Source organism: Platalea leucorodia (assembly GCF_965183815.1).
Source record: "Platalea leucorodia genome assembly, chromosome: 4".
Lineage (NCBI taxonomy): Eukaryota > Metazoa > Chordata > Aves > Pelecaniformes > Threskiornithidae > Platalea > Platalea leucorodia.
The window spans coordinates 6,177,271-6,198,331 of record NC_138826.1 but is presented as its reverse complement, the minus strand read 5'-3'; the positions used below and the strand labels follow the sequence as shown (position 1 = coordinate 6,198,331).

At 42.0% G+C, this 21,061-nt stretch overlaps 1 protein-coding gene across 6 annotated transcripts in view; it reads right to left on the bottom strand.

The window, feature by feature from the left end:
* FGFR2 (fibroblast growth factor receptor 2) overlaps positions 1 to 21,061 on the bottom strand; it is a gene marked incomplete at both ends in the record, with an annotated part of 81,397 nt that overhangs the window by 42,996 nt on the left and 17,340 nt on the right. For all 6 annotated transcript variants that reach the window (XM_082310626.1, XM_082310627.1, XM_082310631.1 and 3 more), the window contains 2 exons: positions 7,085 to 7,208; positions 14,341 to 14,510. In XM_082310626.1, the coding sequence (XP_082166752.1) occupies positions 7,085 to 7,208; positions 14,341 to 14,510 (294 nt within the window). The remainder of the gene's footprint in view (positions 1 to 7,084; positions 7,209 to 14,340; positions 14,511 to 21,061) is intronic.

Here is a 21,061-nt window from a genome sequence, read left to right as displayed (position 1 = left end):
GTAATCCAAAGATCCAATAATCCAAAGATGACCTAATGACTGAAAATCCTGAAAACCTGTGAAACACAGCCACCTCTGGGTTTCAAGTCACACAGTGGTTTGCAGAGCAGCGAGAGGAGAGGACACCAACACGAAGGCTGTAACTGCAACCTTTTCTCTAACAGCCACAGAATTTCACATTTGACTAATTTGTGCACACTTTGGTACTGCCAGAACTCTCACCCCCTTACCTATCTCACCCCGGTACCCATTCCTCAAGGTTTTTTCTCTCCTGCATTATAAACCTCTGGGAAGACACCCCACACCCTTTCATTCTTGTATCTTCCCAGTGCCACCAACCCCAGCCTCAGCTAAATACAATCATGCACAACCCCCAATGCCTACCACTCCAGTCTACCACTGAGTGCCATCATCTCCATCCACTTCCACCTCTGCTACATGTTTTTTAATCCTAGTTTAATCCCCAAAACCACCAGTGTGGTATTCCCAGTTAGGATTCATCTCACCCACCACGGGCAGCTATCCCATTGCAGCCACGGGATTGTCCCACCTCTGCGTTTTCTCCCACGCTCAGGGACAACATGAAGAAATGCAGGTGCATTAATAAGACAGTCATGATTAAGAACCTTGTGTTTGCCATTAATATGGTTCGTTCATCCAGTCTGTATCACAGCTCATTTACAATTTTTCTATATCTGTGATAATTCAAGCTTCCCCCCGCCTCTTTTTTTTAAGAGGATGTAACTTTATCAATTTACTGCCAAATACACTGCTGATTTTCTCAGTAACAAAATTGTTGAGAAAAGACTGGACCGGGTCAAAAAGCCGCTCTGATTAGGCACAGACATGGCTTTTGATACGTGCTAATTCCACATTTAACAAGGCAACAGTCTTCTCAGCATCTTCAGACAACTCCTGCAAATTCCTACTTGCATTTCCACGAGTAGGACACTGCACGAATTAGAAGGCATGATTAAAAATGATAATAACAGAGCTGAAACAATATCCTGTTCATCACTCATCAAAAGAAAGAGAAATACCTGCCTTGGGGCTGTAATAAGACAGAAAGTGGGACAGGGAGACCAGTCCTCCCCCAGCAGGCTCTGCAGGAAGCATTCCAAACATGACAAATTCACTGTTCACCCAGCAGATGAAGTAATGACACCAGTATTTGTCCATAAAATGTAATTTAGCCAGACTACTCCAATGAAATCAGAAGCTTTAACGCTATAAAACTAGGGGGTTGGAATGGTTTTACCTTATTAAGAAAGAGGGGGGAAAAAACCCATAAGCTTTCATTTTCCCTGAGCTAAACCATCACACTGTGGTCTTTCTTTTCAGCAGTGAACCGCACAGCCTCCAGCACTAAGCAATTTGTGTAATTTCTTCTCAGATGCACACACCTTGCCAAAAGCCTAGTGCCAGGTGTAAAGTCCACACTCAGGCTTATCAGTACATTAAATAAAATCTTCTTCCCTCTCGGCCTAACCACATACCCGAGGGCAAGCATCAGTGTGAATTCCTTCATGCTTTCAGCCCCTGTCTCATCATGTCCCATGCCGCAAGCACTTGGGTGAAGACGTCAAGCCAAAGCTTGTCCATGTAAAGAGCCAGTCAACAACTACAAGCACATCTGCCAGAAATGCAAGTTTAGGCTTGGTTGTAATACCTACATTTAACTCCTGCCAGACATTAGTGATGCAGCATCCAAGGCATGTATTTAGTTGGTGTCAGTTGATTTTTCATATGTAACATGAATCCTAAAATAATTCTTTGGAAATTAAGGAACATACTATAGTTAAGACAAACTAATTTTGAACTTTGTTTCCACAAAACAAGCCTCAGCAAAAAGCAAATAACAATGCATATGTTTTTATGAATTCGGGAATGACAAAATGGAAACATGTCTTTTAAAAAAAAAAAAATATATATATATGTGTCTGTGCCATGTTCACAGCTAGAGACTCTGAGAGCACATGAAAATCCAAAAATAAAACTGAGTAGAAACAAAACCAAAGGTTTTTCTTCTGCCTTAACTAAGGGAAATATAAACAGTTAAGTATCAATAGCAAAAAGTAGATTTCTTTTTTTTAATAACGTGCTGTAAAAAGTGAGAATAAAATTCACCTTAAAGCCCTCTAAACCTCCAAGAGTTCAGAATAAAAGTGGTTTTTTGCACACCCATCAGTAAAACCACTCAAACATGAGATTTCTGGGGCAGAAGCTTTAAGTTGAGAGTCATTTAAAATGCTTGCTGGATGAGAAGCTATTCTCACACTGTTTTCATATGAAAATACAAATTACTGGTAAGGGACAACCGCGTGATACTCTGCCACTGCTGGAGTTCACTCTTCAGTAACAAGAACCAAAGGCATGGCTATTAGGTAAATTAGAAACTGGGCAAAGTACAGCTAAACTGGCTGCAAAAGGACTTTTAAAAAAAAAAAAATATTTGTGACAAGTTATGTTCATTTTTCTAGTAAACAGCAGGGTCTTCTTACACATTCTTGGAAGGTGTCGTGCTACGGCAGCTGCTTATAAAACCCAGTAAATGAGGTAATGTGCCAAACTTCATCTGAAACCAAACCATCTTTTGTTTCCCTGGATGATGACATTAAATAGGACAGAAATGGCTACCTGCACTAGCATTGTTCAAAGACCAACCTTTTTTTTTTTGCCATTAAAATATAAATTCAATTAGTTACTTCCATGCTTAAAACAGAACTGCCGCTGCTGAAATTGTACTCCAGCGATAATTGCAATCCAGGAGTGATCTAATTATATACAAGTCTCAGTGGCTGCATTCCCACGTTGCTTCCTACAACCCGGATTCACTACAATACAACTCATAAGTGAAAACCACATCGTTTGCAATCGCCCTCCCTTAAGACTGCGTGACTTTATATATGTTTAATGAGAACGAAGTTAGTCTATTAGTAAGCTTTCTATAAAAATGTGAGTTTCTACCCACCATTAAATACAAAAGAATAGAAGGGCACTTCAGCTGCATGTATAAAAAACAGCTGACGGGCTAAACTGTACAAGGGAAAGAACATTCTTTTAATTAAGGTATTGGATTAGGATTCAAGTACCAGCTTTGCTTTTTGGCTCTGCCACCAGCTTCCTGTGTGACCCAGGGCAAGAAATTTCATCGCTCCACAGCTCGGTTTTTCATCTATAAAATGGACAGTGACATTTCCTTCTCCTGTCCTCTCCGCATTTCGGTTGTAGGCAATTACTGTGCGCTGGCACGTTCCCTTGGACAATAAGTATCCGATACTAACTGAAGCCTCTGGGTAGTGCTCCAATAAAAAGCTAAAATCAACGCATCTCCCTTTCACAGGATCCTAATGGAGTTTTGTATTGCCGCCATTTGCCGCTACGGCAATCTAACACATTTGTATCCCTGAGCAAAGCCCCGCATACAGCCTGCTTAAGCCCCTGTTTTGAAACGGAGGAGGAGGAGAGAGGAAAAGGCAGTCGATTGGGGTATCCCGAACATTTAAAGAACAATTTTGTCCAACACAGAATATCCTGGCCAACTCCACTGGACAATTCCCCACTAAGGCTGTCAATGTGCACAAGTATCCTGTGCAATTCAGAGAGGCTGCCAACGCCTTGCTGCTTTTTTTCTTCAGTATTTTCTACTCCCATTGTAAAAAATTCAGTGCAACGGTTTTGCCAGGTTTGTAAATTTGAATGAGACCATCTGAGCTGAGTTGACTATTTTAAGAGGGTTCTTGCAAGTAATTACAAGGTAAAAACGAGAATACTTCACACCTACATTCTGACTGAAAACTACTCAGCCCTGCTGGCTCCAGGCTTTTAATTGTCAAAAGAGTTCAAGGTTTGGAAAGTTATTGGCATCAAGTAATACTGGATATTCCTAACTAGCATTGTGTCATTATTTGGCACGATTTTTGCTGGGATACCTCCCAAATCTGTGACATAATAAGAGGGTTCTCTACATTACACCATATAGTCAGATGCTCATGTTAGTGTAATACATTACCATGTTTAATACCATTTGCTATTACTTACACTTAATCAACTCTGGAACCAGTTAAACCATATAGGAAAAGCAATTTCAGAGGCTTTCAACTGACAGTTTTCCACACACAACTTGACCTAAAATTACGACCTGAAGTTTCTAAGATGCAGTCTACGTATGCAATTGCCTCTAAACAAACATCCATAACTCTCCACAACCCTGTGGGAACTGAAAATTCATATGAGAACAGAAAAAAAAGCACAACATTAACTTCTGTAGAACTCTCTTAACTAGAAAAACTGTCAGAGTTTCCCCTTCTGGCCAGTCTTAATTTACTGCTTCAGCAACTTTATGCCCAACCTCCACGATTATTACAAGCTTTTGGCAACACAGAAATGGCTGAGCTCTCTAACATCAATCCCCCTTTTAGGTTAAAGTCCCAATGCAGTATCTCTTGAAAGACTCACACTAAATCCAGCACAGGTATCTTAGGGTGTGCGTTCCCATACATATGTTTTCAAAGTAAAACAACAATTATACCCTTTAACTCAAATTCAATGCAAAAAGGAAGTAAAATGATGAAGTACGCAGAGCTCTAAAAATGCAGGTCGTGAGTTGCAAAAGTCACTTTTGGACTTCTGGTTTCCTATTTCACAGGGCCTGAGCATCAGAAAATGCTGAATATTCGCTCAGGGAAAATCAGGGCACCTTTGGGTGCCATCAGATGGGTACCCAGCACCCCAAATCACTAGTCACTTTAGAAAAATCTCATTATTTACTTTTCTGCCTCTCTATCGGAAAGGAATAGACATTTAAATAAATGACATAATCCTTATTACCATTCCATTCATTCATGCAGGTCACTATAATTTACTGCCAGGAAAAATAAATTTCTGCATAATATTCCTCAATGGAAGACATTCAAAAGGCTCAAAGGGGGAGAGGAGGTGAGAGGGCTTCTGACAAATATTTGCTCAAGTGACCGCATCATCCACGAACACATTTGCTAGAAAAAATGGGTGAAGAAACTTACAGTCAACCTGAAACATGCCAGACTGGGACTGGGGTGGCAACGAGGAAAGGGAGCAGGGGACAGAGAAGGGAAGGGGAACGTTTAGCCAGTTTTGTTTCAGCAAGGAAAACTCCCAGTATTGCAAAACGGGCTTTTTCTGCCCACGTAGCCTACTAAAAAACAGTTTTAAGCAAAACCAAAGTTGAGTCAATCTAGGCTCCCTAAAGGATTAAGAAAAAAAAAAAAAAACAAAACCCAAGAAAAACTCCAAAAATCCCACAACTCATCATCCTCCTTACATTCTTCTTGGGCTAGGCTCTGTAAATCAAGCCTCAACCCTGGCGAGCCCACGCGAGCAGCTCGCGCCCTCCGGCAAGGTGGTCAGCAGAGGACAGCGGCACACAGAACACAATTTACTACCCTCTCTGGCAGGCGTTGCTGCTGCACCCTCCGTAAACTTTGCTTAAACAAGTGTTCAAACAAAAATGGCTTTGCCAGTCACTCGGTTCACCTCAACAATACCCATAGCTCACTCTGCCAAGGATGACAAAATATTGCCAAGGCTATAAAAATCCTCACTGCTTTCAGTGTGAACTACCTAAAGCCAAGTACAGGTGAGACGGGTGGTTCACAAACTGGCTTTGAAGACTTAAACATACTGGGGCTGGTGGTAAGGCTTCAGTCTGATGGCATCCCCATCACAAATTTATCTTTTTCCTTCTCTGCTCCACGAAGGCATTTTCTCACTGAGATTTTTGTGAGGAATGTTTTCATTTCTTGCTGCTGAGAAGCTGGCACTTGTTTTCTTTTGGATTTGGGGGGTCTCAGACAAAATAAGATGCTGCTTTTAAAGAGCATCCAAAACAATGCGAGAGATGCATTTTTAGTCATGGTAAAAGACAATGAAGAAATAGGGAAATGAAAATTTTGTCCCTGTTTGGGTCATATAAACCCAAATTCACAGTAAGATCCTCCACAAAATAAGTCGGGCTGTCAGCCACCAGCCAAAAATAGCTTACAATCATCAAATTCATTTTTGCTTTCAATACTGATTGATCAAAAGTTCTATCCACAGAGCTTGTGACCCTCAGATCATCCCACAAGCCTGGAGAGAGCAAAGCCCATTCAAGGCATACTTCAGAAACTGCAGCTCAGGTCCCCAAAGGCACTACCAGCGGGTCCTCCTACAACAGCCAAACTGATTACTTTTGGACAGCAATGCCTTGAGTCAATAAAACTGCTCACACCCATCCAGGCTAATCAGCAAGAGGAGGGGTGAATGGAATCGGTTCCTGAGATTTCAAGCCCTAATTCAGCTAAGCACTTAAGTAAATATGTGTAAGCCTTATTAAAGTCAACAAGATTCTGGTATTATTAAGTTAATATCACTAAGCATGTCCTTAGTAGTCCTGCTGAATCACAGCTTTGCTACTCCCAAGAATTCAGACAGCTTTTTAGAATTTGTCCCCAAGTAAAACCATTTCTTCACAATTTTTGTCACCTATGTTTCAGGGACTCCTCATAGCCCATGCAATGGGCTACAGTTGGATCTCCGTTATACTGCTGTGAATGCACAGTACTTTTCCTGAAGCTCCAGATCTGCACTAGCTTCAAAGTCAGTATCTAGCTTTTCATAAAAAAAAAAAAAAAATTCATTTCAGCTATAACAACAGCAATCTAAAGGATCACTTGACAGTTTTCATAACTGCAGTTATTAAAATTTGTGTTAGTACAACTGTACAATTAATAATTAAATTGTAATGCTAATGATTAAAATTGCATCAGTATTTATTATTTGTTCAGCACAGTAATCTTGTAGGTGTACCACAGCAACAAGAACTCACTTGCACATATGGATATTACACCTTTGCCAAGGCATGGGTAGATTAGTCCTACAGACACGAGTGAGACAGATGAACATATAAAGTTATGTAGCAAATGGTTATGTAGTGAAATATTTAGAACACTGTGAAATCATCTTCAAAATTAATGCAAAATGTACCAGCTTAGTTCTAAATGTTTTAATAGAGAAACTCCATTAATTAAAAACATCGTCTTACATGTGACAGAGTTTTACTTACCAACAACGTCGAGATGGTAGGTGTGATTGATGGATCCATACTGGTTTTCTACTATGCACGTATAATTTCCTTTGTCAGATGGGACCACGCTCTCCATGATGAGACTCCAGTGCTGGTTGCGGACCTGGCGGGTTGTAACCAGAAAGGTTGGGAACTTCCCTAGCATAGTTTCACCCTCTCCCCCTCCGAAAGAACTGTTTTCTGAATAGTTAACCTTTTATAAACCATGTTTAAAAGCCTCTTCTGTGCTCACCTGACAGTTCTGGACACTGAAATACTTTATTTATTCCTGATCAGGTACAGCACGGCTGCAGCAGTGAAAGCTTTCACGCATTCTGCTATAAATTCACCTCGCCCCTGATCTGAGCACTGCAGACATCAGTGCATGCTCAGTCCCTAGCAGGCTTAGGAGGATGGCACCAATTAGCAGCAGTTGTCTTACCAGGCTTTACCTCTCAATCCGCTCTAAAGCAAATTCACACCCTCAGGATATTTCCCATCTGTCTCCAAACAATCATCTGATAATATTAACTACCCACCAGCAATATGGGATGGATGTGATCCCCTAACATCTAAGGCTCCGTCTCTCTCTAATAGCTCAATTAGCCTGCATTTTGGTGAAACAAAGTACAAAAGGGCAATGTTTGGGATCCTTCCCACAGACACATGGAGTGGCCGCATCTCTTACTGCTCTGGGGTACCACAAGAAAGAAATGAAGATGCTGCCTCATGATAAATGCCTGAAGAAAATCCTCATGGAAACAGAGCATAAGGATATACATTTATTTCATACAATCCTTCTTGGACAGAATGTATTAAAGGTGCTGATTCTGTTCCCAATTGAACTCAAAAGGAGCGTTGGCATTGATCTTGCAGAAAATACGATCCAGCCCAGTACTGGAAGGATATAGAGTCATCCGGTACACATATACATTTCCTGCATAATAAGTTGGCTCCCAACATGACCTTTTGCTGGCTATCCACTAATCCCTTGTTTTAGCATTACATTTTTGACAAAGCACTCAAAGATCTTAACGTTATGTAGCTGTAATGTACAACTTTTAAACTGCAAAGTACGTATTTTAACAAATGGAATAAAAATACAGTCTGGTACAGTCATTTTAATCAGCCAAATGGAAAGTAGTAATTCAGTGCAGTACAGCAGAAAAATTTATGGACCATTCAGTGACACTTCCAGTAACTATACGTTCTTAAGAGATCATTACAACTACAGGTCTGAAATCCTGCTTCGTGCCTGACTATTGCGTAGGTCCTTATCCAGCAGGAAAAGGCTACGCAGGGCTGCGTCCCCAGTGCCAAGAGCTTAGCTCTCACACTTGCTGGAGGTAAAAATGCCTTCAGTTCAAAGCTTGGAAGAAAAGAGTCTTCTCTGTAAGGGGCTCCCGGCTTTCCTAGTTCCCCCAGCTAGTAATTAGCTCATTAGCTAGTAATGACTATTACTGTCCAGTTATGGGCCAATAATATTAGCTAACAACTGGCCACGAGGGCTTTGAAAAACAACCAAAATGTAGAGGAGACTTCAGCAGCAGGTGAAGGGCATGGATGCTAACCAAATGTTGCAGAAACGTGTGACAACATGACCCCAAATTTTCCAGCCCAAACTCACAGCTCCTTTCCCCAGCCGCCTGTCCTGACAGTATACATCAAAACCATATATTGATTTTTTTTTTCACACTATGAAAAGCTAAGAAATAAGTTTATAAAGCTAGAAAGAGTTTATCATCAGGGTTATTTTATTGTCTTGTTATTCTGCTAAGCAACCTTGAAAATCAAAGTTTGGGTCAGGAAGAATTACTGTCATAAAACACTGGTAAATAACAAATACAACAGCTACATATTTTGAATATTTTACTTCTTAATGAGCTATTTTGGGGGAGACTTGGTCAAAGCGACCTGAACTTTTTGCCATTACAAGTTACATCACACTTCTCAGAATCAGAGCAAGTGTTTTTAACTACTTCACTGCAAAACAGGAAGAACAGATCACTGTTCCAGGGAAGTTAAAACAAAATAAAAATTGGTAACAAGCTGTAAGTAATTAATTTGATAGGAAAACACAAGAGATTGTTTAGCATTCAATAAGAAAATATAACTAACTTACAGCCACAAGTGGATATACTGGATGGCAATATTAAAAAGTATTTGTGCAATTTCCCTTCTTGTAACTCCAATGAGAAGAGATAGTATCTTTATAATAAAACAATAGCTTAAGCCTCTTCAGTTTAAGCTAAACAACTGCTGTAGAGGCCCAAAGCATTTATAACACATCGTCACACAACTGGATTTATGTCATCAATCTGGATTCAACTAGATTCAGCTTGTTGGCTTATTGCTTTCTGGTTACAAGTGCAGCATTGCAAAGCCCAGAAGAACTCCCCTTTGCTGGGGATGACGGCGTCTTCTCCCGCTGAAGACTCCCAAATTGAACCTTTCATTCTCAGACACGCAACGGTCCTGCCACATCCCTGCAACCAAGCAGCTTGCAAGACCCTGATTGTACAGGCTTTGTTAATGTGGTCTTTTTAAGTAAGGTGCCGTCACTCCCTGGTCCCAGGAAAGCCTGTCTTCGGGCAGCAAAACTGGTGCCATTACTGACAATCAATGCCAAAATCACACCAGTTTATGTAAAAGCTAGTTTCAAAAGAGGTTCGAAGCAGTGCTTCCACAGCACACAAGTCTTACACCAGCCTTCTGCGTATGGATGAACTACAACAGTGATATTTATTTTGGGGGAGAAGAGGGAAAAAAAAAACACAAAAAAACAAACAAACAAAAACAAAAAAAAACCCACACCAAACCAAACAAAAACCGCACCCCTCTGACCGAAGTTACAAATAGGTGGTCTCTTTGGTAATGCAGGCTAAAGCCATTAGCTCCCTCCTGGTTGCTCCCCAGGACCCTTCTAACTGAAGACACCAGTGCTACAGCTCTCCAAATATTCCCTACATAAGTTTTCCAGATAATACCAACTGGGTCCATTTAAGCTGTTTAAATAGATGACTTGAGCTCGTCTGGCAGACAGAATGTATTAGGGAGCTCATGTGAACTAATCCACTAGGAAAAAACACGAGGGCAGCAACAAGCCGCTGAAAGCAGGAGCATCCTCACCAGGCATATGGAGTCCAGCAAAGGACAAGTGTTCACAGCCAGAGATTTGTCAGTTGTGGGAGTTATCAGCTCTCCAACCTGACTAGCCCCTTGCCAGCTATTATCCTGTTGTTTTGACTATTTTGTTCCCCGAAGCCCTACTTCACATTGAGTTCTTCCAAAATCCCAGAGAACACCCACACAGTCCCACCCACTCCACCACCTGGTCTTCACGGTACCCCTTCCAATTTGTCATTCCCTTTCTTGATACAGGGAAATTCAGGCAACAACCGCATTCCAAGTATCCCGAATCACAGCTTGACCCTTCGGATACTTTGTCAACACAGTTTAATAACTGCTTTTGCCCTCTTTTTTTTAAATTGCTTTGCAATACCTGTTTTCTTGGTTTATCTGTGCTTCATACCCAAAAATGATACTTTATTGAGATAATAAATATAATCTCAAAATATTTTTTTCCTGATCAGGGATGGACACTTCTAGCGAATTACTGAGGTGTTTATTTTGGGCCATCTTCTCCATCAAATTTTTAACCAATTCTTCCAAAGACTCTCTCCAAATAATTCAATTCAAAGTATCAATATCAAATGCATACAACTGTACCCTTAAGATACAGCTTGGAGGTGAGAAACCTAAACTGAATCAAAATGCCACGAAATATTGGTCAGAAATCTAGGAAAGGGCAAGTAATGTTTCACAGAAACGTTTTGCTTTTGGAGTATCATATAAAAAACTGTGGACAGTTCTGTTTAATTTTAAAATACGTGTCTTCAATGAACAGATACATCATGAAAAGTTGTCACTTAGCAAAAAATGGTAAAAAGGGGTCAATTTTAAATGAATTTCAAAAGAAAGAAGGATTAGAAACCAAAATACGATCCCTCACAAAATCAGCACAGTTCAGACACATACTGGCACTGCTCAGGCAGAGAGAACAAGTGCACAACATCCACACAAAAGCCATAGGCTTTTACAGTTCCTATAGAGTCAGAACTCTTTCTTTACTTTATTTACCTGGCTGAATTTAAATGTGTCTTATGACGACTGTAGTGATGAAGCTTATCAAAATGCATATGTGAAAACACACATCCGTCAAACAGTAACAACTGACAGAAATATATTTGCTTTCCGGGTGGTGTACAGAAAAGCAAAGGCTCCTGTGGTCTTTCATAGAGGATTTATATTATTCACTCAAAGACATTATAAAATGCCTTTAAATGGACAGGCAAGAGCTATCATCACTTTAAAGACAGATTAAAAAAAGACTAAAAAGGGTTTAGACATTCAATAGCTGATCCCTCTCTCTTTGCTGTAGGAACTTTGGGTATACCTTGACAAATCATGAAAGGTTCGATTTTGAAATTCACCACCCAGAATTAGTCACGGTGGAGGAATTTCGCTCTGGAAGCTATCTTGGCCAGCACATACACCCTTCTGCTAGACTGCCTGAGTGCAAATTGACTCAAGACATTCCCCAGTCAGTAGGACAAAGTGCTACAGGCCACTATCTGATTGCGATAAAGAGAAGAGATATCTTAGCTCAAGGCAGCAGGAGAGAGGTGGCTGGAGGATTACTGGAAAGCTTCACATTTTCCTTCCCTTTACTTTGTTCTTAAAGTCTTCAAAGGACAATTGCCTCTTCCGAAAGGGACGGATGGTGTTACATCAACTGGTGATGGCAGATACGGCCAAGTTTGGTTCCAGTTATTCTAGTCGCTCAAAGTATTATGAACATGAAGATCTCCAGCAGAAATGCTTTACGTATAGCAATGCCCAGATTCAAGATAAATTAGCGCAAAATAATTATCATGAGTTGCTGTGATACCTGGCTGAACACAGACCAACATGGAAAGCTTCAGTTCTTTCCGAGGATTCCTTCATTACAAATTTGTTGGTATAGAGGTGTCAAGAAAATACAATTTTCTCTTTATTTCAGAAAAAATTTTAACCTAAGCCCACAGTGATCTCATCCTGCCCCTCTAACAAGAAGGCAGCACGGCCTCCAGAAGCTCCAGAGGCCTCATTCTTCAACACCCATTCACTGAAAGCAAGCTTCCATCTTAAAAAGATGGTTATTCAAAACACCAACAGAATCTGGAATATACATAGATTTGGTAAGCAGAATGACAATGATAACTAAATGCTACCAGATCGTTTAAAATCTGATGTCTGAGCAACAAGAAAGTCTAAAATCCACAGCTGTGTCCCCTCTTTTTTACCTTTAGACTAAAGAGATGTAAGAAGTTATGGTTTAGAATTATAGGTATATACTTCACTTATCCAGCTGGCTTTAGAAACAGGCATCTGTGGTTTCTTCCCAAAGTACATACATACCTAGGAAATTGTATGCATTTAATACACATGAGCAAAAATTTAATTTGTGCCACTTAACAGGCACAAGTCTAAATGAGCTCACCCAGATCCCTAACACAGGCTTGCAGTGGCAGCACAAAGCCCCACGTGGGCTGATTTACCCCGCCAAAGATCACCCTCCCAAACCAGAGATCAGGTATCTCCAGCCTGCCTTGCAAAACACACATTTTCCTTCATGGTTTTCAAGAGTGATAACTGCATTTCCCCTTCATGAGATGTAAACTATTCAAATAATGTCTCAGTTAGTACCGAAACAGTTACTATTATTTTCCAAGACAGGCTTAGTTTTTGTTGGTTTTTTTTTTTAATTGGCTTTTTTTTTTGCTTTTAAATAAGCACTGAGAAAGGTGAAAATCACTGAATTGTAGCCAATTCATTAACACTCCATAGAGTTATGAAAGGCAGAAGGTGTTGCCAGGTGTACACTCATAAGCAACAGTAATTTATGGTGTAAGCAAACATAGATGGAAAAGTCTACTTAGATAATTAGTGTTCATGCGGGGAGACTTCTGGGCTTTGCTCTCTGCTAACACAAATGTTGGAAAAATTGACATTTTCTACAGTAAATCTAGCTAGAGAGGAAAGGAGACTATGGCTTGTCCTCCTCTGCACTGGAAAAGATATTTTTTTTTATACCAAGCAGGATCTGAGTCAACAGCACACGAAGCCATATACACGCTGGCTCCATCACAGCATCGCAAAACACGGCACCCCGAAAATACTGCAAGTGCTGGGGTAAGGCAGTGGCACCGTACCGGGGGAAGCAGCCCCCAGGACTCGGTCTTAAGCTTACTTCATCATCTGTAAAAGTTAACTTCTGTCTTAATTACCATTACAAATTGCTCTGAGCTCCTCGGCAGAAGTTCTAGGCTGGGGCTTACAACCGTGACACAAGGTGACTAACTCAGAAACTCCTCATCTTTGGAGAGAAGCTGCCGAGGTGCCGGGTAGGTGAGGAAGCCACCGATAGACGTTCTGCAGAAGAGGCTACGGTAGCTCAGAAACGCGGGGCAGGATGGCAAGGGTAGCGCTTGAACAGCAATTTGATGCCAATGTCACGCACTCCCATCACCCGTAAGGCGCGGGATAAGATGACCAAATCCTGACTTCTGACCTGACCTAGGCAGATACCGGGAGGTTAAAGGTCTGTGCACTAACCCACAGAGCTAGCTGGCCTCCCTAAAAACTCTCTCTTAATCAGTAACCACCAATTTAGAATGAAACATCTAATCTGAAGCTGTTTAAAATTCAAACAAACCCTTGTAAGTAATTGCTGTTACTTTCCCTCAAATTCTGCTTCCCATTTCAGTTTCACAGACCATAAACTCTATAGAAAATAATAACTTTTGACTTCCAACCCTTCCTTTATTAAACTGCCTACAATCACCAGAGTGGATCGTCATGTTTTTAACAATGCAGCTGAAAACGAATACAGCAAAATAGTCTTACTCTGCTTTGCAAAGTCGGTCTTTAGTTTTCCAAGTAAGTCTCTATAAATAATCCTTAGCTGCACTGCTATGCTACAAGCTTGAATTTGAGAAAAATAAAATATAGAATTAGCACTCAGTAACTGCCAAAGAAACCATCCACCCTTCCCCAGAAGAAAACAATTACTTTTTTTTTTTTTTTGCTTCCACATTTGATCCGACGCCATTAAAAGATTTTCTGTTGACTTCAGTAAGTTTGTTGGGTTTCGTGGTGGTTTTTTTTTTCGGCCTTGCTCTAAATCATTGCAAAATCACATCATGAGAACGTACCTTATATCCGCCAATACGATGCTCTTGTTTAAATTCTTTCCCATTTTTCAGCCATCGCATGGTCGGTGTTGGGTTTCCCATCGCCGGACAACGAAACTTGACGGTGTTCGCTGCTGGCACCGCGTGTAGCCTTTTCTCCATTTTGTCCGTATGTGTCCAATAGGGTGCCCCTGTTTCAAAGAGAAACATCCAGAAATATCAGTACTCAGTAACTGAACTCCCTTTCCAGCCCCTTCCACAGACATAAAGTGCTGCACGTATTCGTTTTAGCAGAGACAGCGTGGTTTAAGAAAGAGTGCATGACTGGAAATCATATGCCACAAGTGTTGACCAGAGTTTCACAAACGGCTCAGTCTGCAGCCTTAAGTATATAATTTATGACAAAAATCCAATAATTAACCACAGATATCCTTTGTTTTGTGTATGTCAAGTAGGACAGAGGGACCGAGTTTTCAGCAGACTCAAATGATCAGACGCTTTTGACCTCAAGTTGAGTTACTGTGAACGCTCAGCAAACTTTGAATTCTCGGACCCTGGCTCTGAAGCCAGACAGACCAAGTCACAAGACCTGTTGGGAGCCTCAGCCTTAACCTTTCCCCATCTGTCAGAAGGCAGAAAAACATACCTACCTGCCTGGTAGCACGCTAAAACTGTCATAGAAAGCACTAAAATACATTTACAAATGGAGGACCAGCAAAACTCAGCAATAGCACTGATCATTTTGCAGGGATTTCCCACTCGTGAGCCTGTTGAAGCTCAAATGTCCACCGATGCCCAACACCACGGCACAAAACAAGAGTGTCTCTCTGAGCTCGTATTTACTGGAGTGATCACTTTTACCAGCTCCTGGCAAGGCTCTCCTGGCTCTCGCTCGCCCCTTCCCATGCCCTGGCCCAGCCTGTGCCCACACGAGGAGCACGTGGAAAACCCCTCTCTTGTCCAGGTTGTCAATCAGCTGTCACATACAAGTACAGCAAACACAGCAGAACAAAACATACAACTACCCATCTGTTTTTACCCTCCAAGAAGCAAATTTGGATAGACAGATCCATATGCAAGGTTATCCCACGCTCCGGATCCGTGCACCACTTTGGCTACATTGCACAGCATCTTCATGGCATCACTTCAGTTGCCTCACCATAACAGTTTTTAAAAAGTTAAAGATTCAAGATCTGTTTAATAGTAGGAAACATTAATTTCTTTTACAATGGAGTTTTCCTGAAGCAAATCAGATTAGTGTGGAATTTTTAAGACTAAAGGGGTCCAGAAAAATAACTCTATTTCTCTCAGCCCCGTTTCATTTCCTTCATTAGCAGCCTAACGCTCCACTATAAATAAACTCTTCCGTTCCTCAAATATTTATAGCAGTTCTTACAATCAGTGCAAACTCAGAAATCCTGCCACCCCCCTCTCTAAATAAAAATACAGCTGGATAGAAAATACAGGAATAAATCCTTTAACAACGTCTCTCTCAGTATAAAGAAAACATTCCAAAAGCAAGTCTTATAATGATGCTAAGAACGATAAGTGATTATTTTTTTTGCCCGAAGTGGCAATTAGTGTTAAAATTAATGAAGTAGAAAAGCAAAGCAAATTTGTGCATGTAATCAAAACAGAAAATCAGGTAACTATTGAAAATTTAACTGCAACACTAAGAAATTGTTACACGGCCTAAAGTGAATTAGGGATGCAAGGAAAATCACTGTTAACGTTATTTGCTAAAACCAGGATCACATTAAAATAACAGAAGACTTTAAACAAAGCCAGCCAAAGGAATTAACTACTGCACGCAAACACCAAATTACATTACAAGTATACCAGGCAAAGGCGGAATTACATGCTGGTACTGATAAATTAAAAGGATATTTTCTCTGGATCACTAAACATTTTCCACAAGGCAACGTAAGGTGACCAGTATTGGGCCCTACCCACAATTCCCCCAAAGTCAAAGTCAACTGTGGCAGGTCAAGGCCAATCAACCATCCAAACCAGTTATATTGGTATCTCAGACAGAGCACAGTGCCTAGATCTGACCCCAAACTGGCAACACCACCCCAGCAGCTTTGCAGCCAGCACGGTCTCTTCTCATCACGTCCATCACACCCACCTTCTCACACCTATAGAGCATAAAAAGCTTGGAAGCATCTGCTGGCAAGCACAACGTCTGAACCACAGGCTCCACAGCTCGCCCATGCGAGCACAGGCTGAAAGGACCAAGCTCTGAGAAGCTCCTGTCAGAGTGTAGCCCAGGACCAGGGCATCTGACTTGGTCAGGATCTGTCCACCACCAGTTCCCCAAAAAAGGCTGCTTCGTGCAGCCAGGCTTCTACTCAGCTACCAGCCTGTGCTGCATTACAGGGCAGTTCATCCTCTGGTTTTCCTGCATAACCCCTCCTTTCCATCAATCTTCATCCTTTAAAAAACTCTGCCCCTGGAAGCAAAGTGCTCCAGAAAGACTCATACACAAAAAATGCACAGGGAGGAAAAACTTTTTCTCTATGGAAGAGGTGGGAGCAGAGAAGAGGCCGGGGGGATGCAGGCAGGAACGAAGAGAAGCGGCTCAGCTCTGTGCCACGGAGAGAGGGGGAAAGGAAACTCTCTGGGCTGGGAGAAAGGACTCTGCCTGGAAAGCTTCCCCTCGCCCAGCCCTCACATCAGCATCACCTGCAATGCTCCTGAATTACAGGGGAGCTTGGAGAAAAACATGCGGATATCACATGTCGACAACACCGGCTGAAAATGCTTCAAGACACCCTACCGCTTTTCACTAGGTAGTAGCAATGTATATTGGCAGCTCCTCGGTATGTTTAAGGGAAAAGAGAAAAAGGCAGCAACATCCACAGACCCTAACACTCGTCCTCATTTTGTGCTTTCATACAGCAACTGATCCAATTAACACACAGCATTTCTCTTTATAGATTAAATTATCATAACCTAAAAGCATCTTTTACTGCTTCTACTTGTCTTGAGAGGAAGAACATCCAGATTCACTAAAACCAATAATGAACGTAGTTAACGAATATATACCACCAAGTGCCGAGTCCTCTTACAGACCGTGTCCATCGCATCCCATCCTCGCTAACAGACCAGGTGGAAGTAGGTAGCACCGCTGTGCAAAGTTCACAGCAACAACAGGACAGGCTCTGGCGCGGAGCGGTAACGAGCAGCAGGGGAACGGGTGGGAATTCCTGATTGCTTTTAGAGCTCTCATTAGTGAAGAAAATATCCTGCTGACCCACACTGCACTCCGCTGCAAATACATTACATCTAATCAGGCAAATCTCCTGCATCTGAAATTGAAATTGGGCAGCCCAGGGGACCACTTCACTTCAGGACTCCTCGATTTTTATTTGGACTTATCTAATACAAAGAAATACAAAAGTAGTCCACTTCAAGCCTGCCTGACAAGCACCTCGAGCAAGCAATAGTGCACCCGAAATGACCACATCAGACCCCCCCAAGGTTTTCAGTACTATTGTGTTTGACCTTTAATTAAAAAACACTTCTAGGCAACATCCAATTTTTGCTGCTCCCTTGAGTGCGTTTCCACTCTACAGGATTTGATAATTTGAACCTTGTTTCATCCTTTCTGAAATTCTTCAAGGCATGAAAAGAACAGCATGTGGATTACATTTAGATACTTTTTGTTCTTGGTGCCAATTTACCATTGCTTGGCCCAGAAGAAATTGTTTAAAGGGTGATAAGGAAAAAAGCCATAAAGCTTCCAGTCGCCTGACTAGAATTCAAGACGGAATAGCAGCATCTTCAGGGCTACCCAGGGGTCTCCAGAATAAATTACTGTTGGTGGACCTCAGTGCAACCATCACAACAGCTCCTGCCTTGCCAGCACCAAGCCAGGATTATAGATATCCCTTAAGTTAGGGCTACCTCTCAAAATCATGACGAGGATGAGGCAACAAGTACCAACAATGTATATTCCACCGCTGCCGGTAGGAACTGATGATAATCAGCCCTTAGCTTTGTAAAAGAAAGTCCCAGGTCAAGGTCCTGGAGAAAAAGCCTTGGACGTGGCCCTCCAGAACCAAGCTGAGGCACCTCCTTAGGGCAACAACGGGAAAAACCGAGTTGCCAACAAAGCCATTTTGTGGACAGAGAGGACTATTTTGCAGTGGAACCAATCCTGCACCTTCCATGAGCACTAATCCCTTCAACAAAAGCTGGAAGTAATAAAAAGCTATTCAGGATGCAGTCTGGAACAAATCTACCACAGCGTTTTTTCAGACAGTTAAAATATCTGTCAAGATAGAAGGACACCAAACGCGGAGCGAAATCTGCTCTGCATGCCTTTTACTTAAAAATACACACAGGGCAAATGGTCAAACGCAGGGGCGTACACACAAGTGCCCTCCTCTCCCAAGAGAGAGTTGCTCCTCACAGCTACCAAGCCACTTAAAGCCCCCGTTGACTTCAAGAGCTGTTGTATGTTCTGGGCAGCCTTGAAAATGAGGCTAGATTTCCTCCACAGTCTCTCTGCCTGCACTGGAAAACCTTGGCCTCTGAAAATATATTTGTAACAGAGGCAAAGAAAATAAAAGAGCTTACAAGAATACTTACCATCGTAAATAAAAGAGCTCTAAAAGGTTTGCTTTACTTTTAAATATGCAGGAATGAGAATGCCAAGGTTCAGTTTCCTGTGGAAGGCACTACAGCCATTTCCTGCCTCATCACATCATAATTAACATGCCAGGACAGCTGGACTTTATCAGAATTGTTTCATCAAAAAGCAACAACCTTTGAAGACTATGGCCTTTTGTTTCCATCAGTAAAGGCATAACCAGGCCAGTTTCCATTGCTTATCCTTAATGATCACAGCTGTAATTTGTATGTAAATTATCAGTTAAATTGTTTTAGATCTGCAAAGCTCCAACCATGATTCAGGAAACACTTAAAGACTTCTTTCCCTTAAAGAGCAGCAACCAGGGATGCTTGTGAGGTCCTGGACTTCCCTCGGCTCTGCCTAACGTAGGCAGGAGAAGGTGGCAAAGGGGATTTGACCATTACACACCGCTGCCTGCCACACGGCTAGCTCAGGGAGGACTTAGGCTACTCCTCAACTCCTCGTTCATTTTTCAATATGTCTTGCAACAGTTTCTTAAATTAGATGCGGCCTTTTGGACACAATATAAAATCTAGAAGGGGAATGGCAAGTGATACTGATGGGAAGGCTTAGAAGACACTACATATACAAGCTTCAGCGGTTTGCAAAAGCACCACACCAAGTCCCACCCCTAACTTTCACACAGCTCTGATCTTGCCAAATCACAACCCTCTTTCAGCAACGTTGTATTAATCCAACTGAGTGACTATGATGCAACTTTTCATTGAAAACAGAGCGCTTGCAGCGATGCGGCACCACGATCGTTCTTCTGGTTCCAGCTCTTCCCGTCGAGCGCTCAGGCACCAGGAGGAAGGCTGCGCTGCTCCCGGCGCCCGAACGCAGCTTGCGAGAAGCCCCAACAGTTTGTGGGCACCTCGTAAAGACCAATCTCACGAGGACTTGTTTGTGCAACACTCTGCTCGGGAGCAATCTGTCTTCTTGCAGTTTCCTCCCTTCTACACTGCAAGAGTTTGTGCTCTCCCCGCCATCCGCGATGTTTAAACGTTCACGCTCTAGAGGCATCTTTCATTTAGAGCAGGGAAAGTGTGACTGACCCCTGCTAAAGTACACACCCCATCCCTGGCAGACGGAAATTGTCAATGGCCTTTCACCAGCTCCTGAATCAAGATTGATTAACAGTAGCTTAAAATGATAGCTCACGTTACAAGGACATCACTAGTGTTACAGAGGACACCACTGGGTAGTTGTCCCTGTTGCACAAAAGGGCAGGAATCGTTACCACGTTGTTAGGGAGCACCGCTGCCTTGAGATCAGGTCCTTTTCTTTTTTCTCGCTATATGCACTTCCAACACCCATTTGTGCTCACAGTGAATCTCCAAAGCCATCAGCACGGATTAGAAGCACAATTGTCTTCGCTAACACACCGAAAATATTGCAAGCCCTTTTCTGACCAACACCAACAAACTCTAAAGCGATAACAGACATCGGGATGTTTCCTAAAAGGAACTTCTACCCATGAGTCCTTTTCAGGGCAACGCTAACATTGCGTGGGTTTGTGGGTTTTGCCTAGACAACTTCTTTTAAAAGCGGTGTCCCTTTTCCAAACTCGCCAATTATCTTTGCCACCACATTCCTTTGTCAGAGCAGCCTCCAGCTGCTTAATCTCAGCCACTTCAAGCTGCACCTGTGAATCAGAGCGGGTTAATCACACTAACAGATGGCAGGGGCCAAACAGGCAGCTAAGAACTTATATCATTTTAAATAGCATCTAATGTTTCACAGCTTCAGACCAGGGGCAGCCGTATACAACAGTAACTAACTAGCAGAGCTGAAATCAGGCTCATGCGTTATCATCTGAACAAGTGCTTCAAGCGTACAGTTTAGCTGCCGATTACTAATCAGGCTGAGGAGCAAATACACTACCTGGCTACTGCGTTCGGTAACTAGCTGACATCTCCCGTGAAGGATTTCTGTGTTCTGTGTGTTATTGACTTTACAAAGCACACGCGATAGCAAACTACCAGTCACCACGGGGATTTTGCAATAGTGCATAGGGGCATAAGGAACCAATATGAATTTTACATATTTTTTTTTCTTAGCGACTGCTCTATTTAGAGCTTATTAATAGCTTTCCAAATTCTC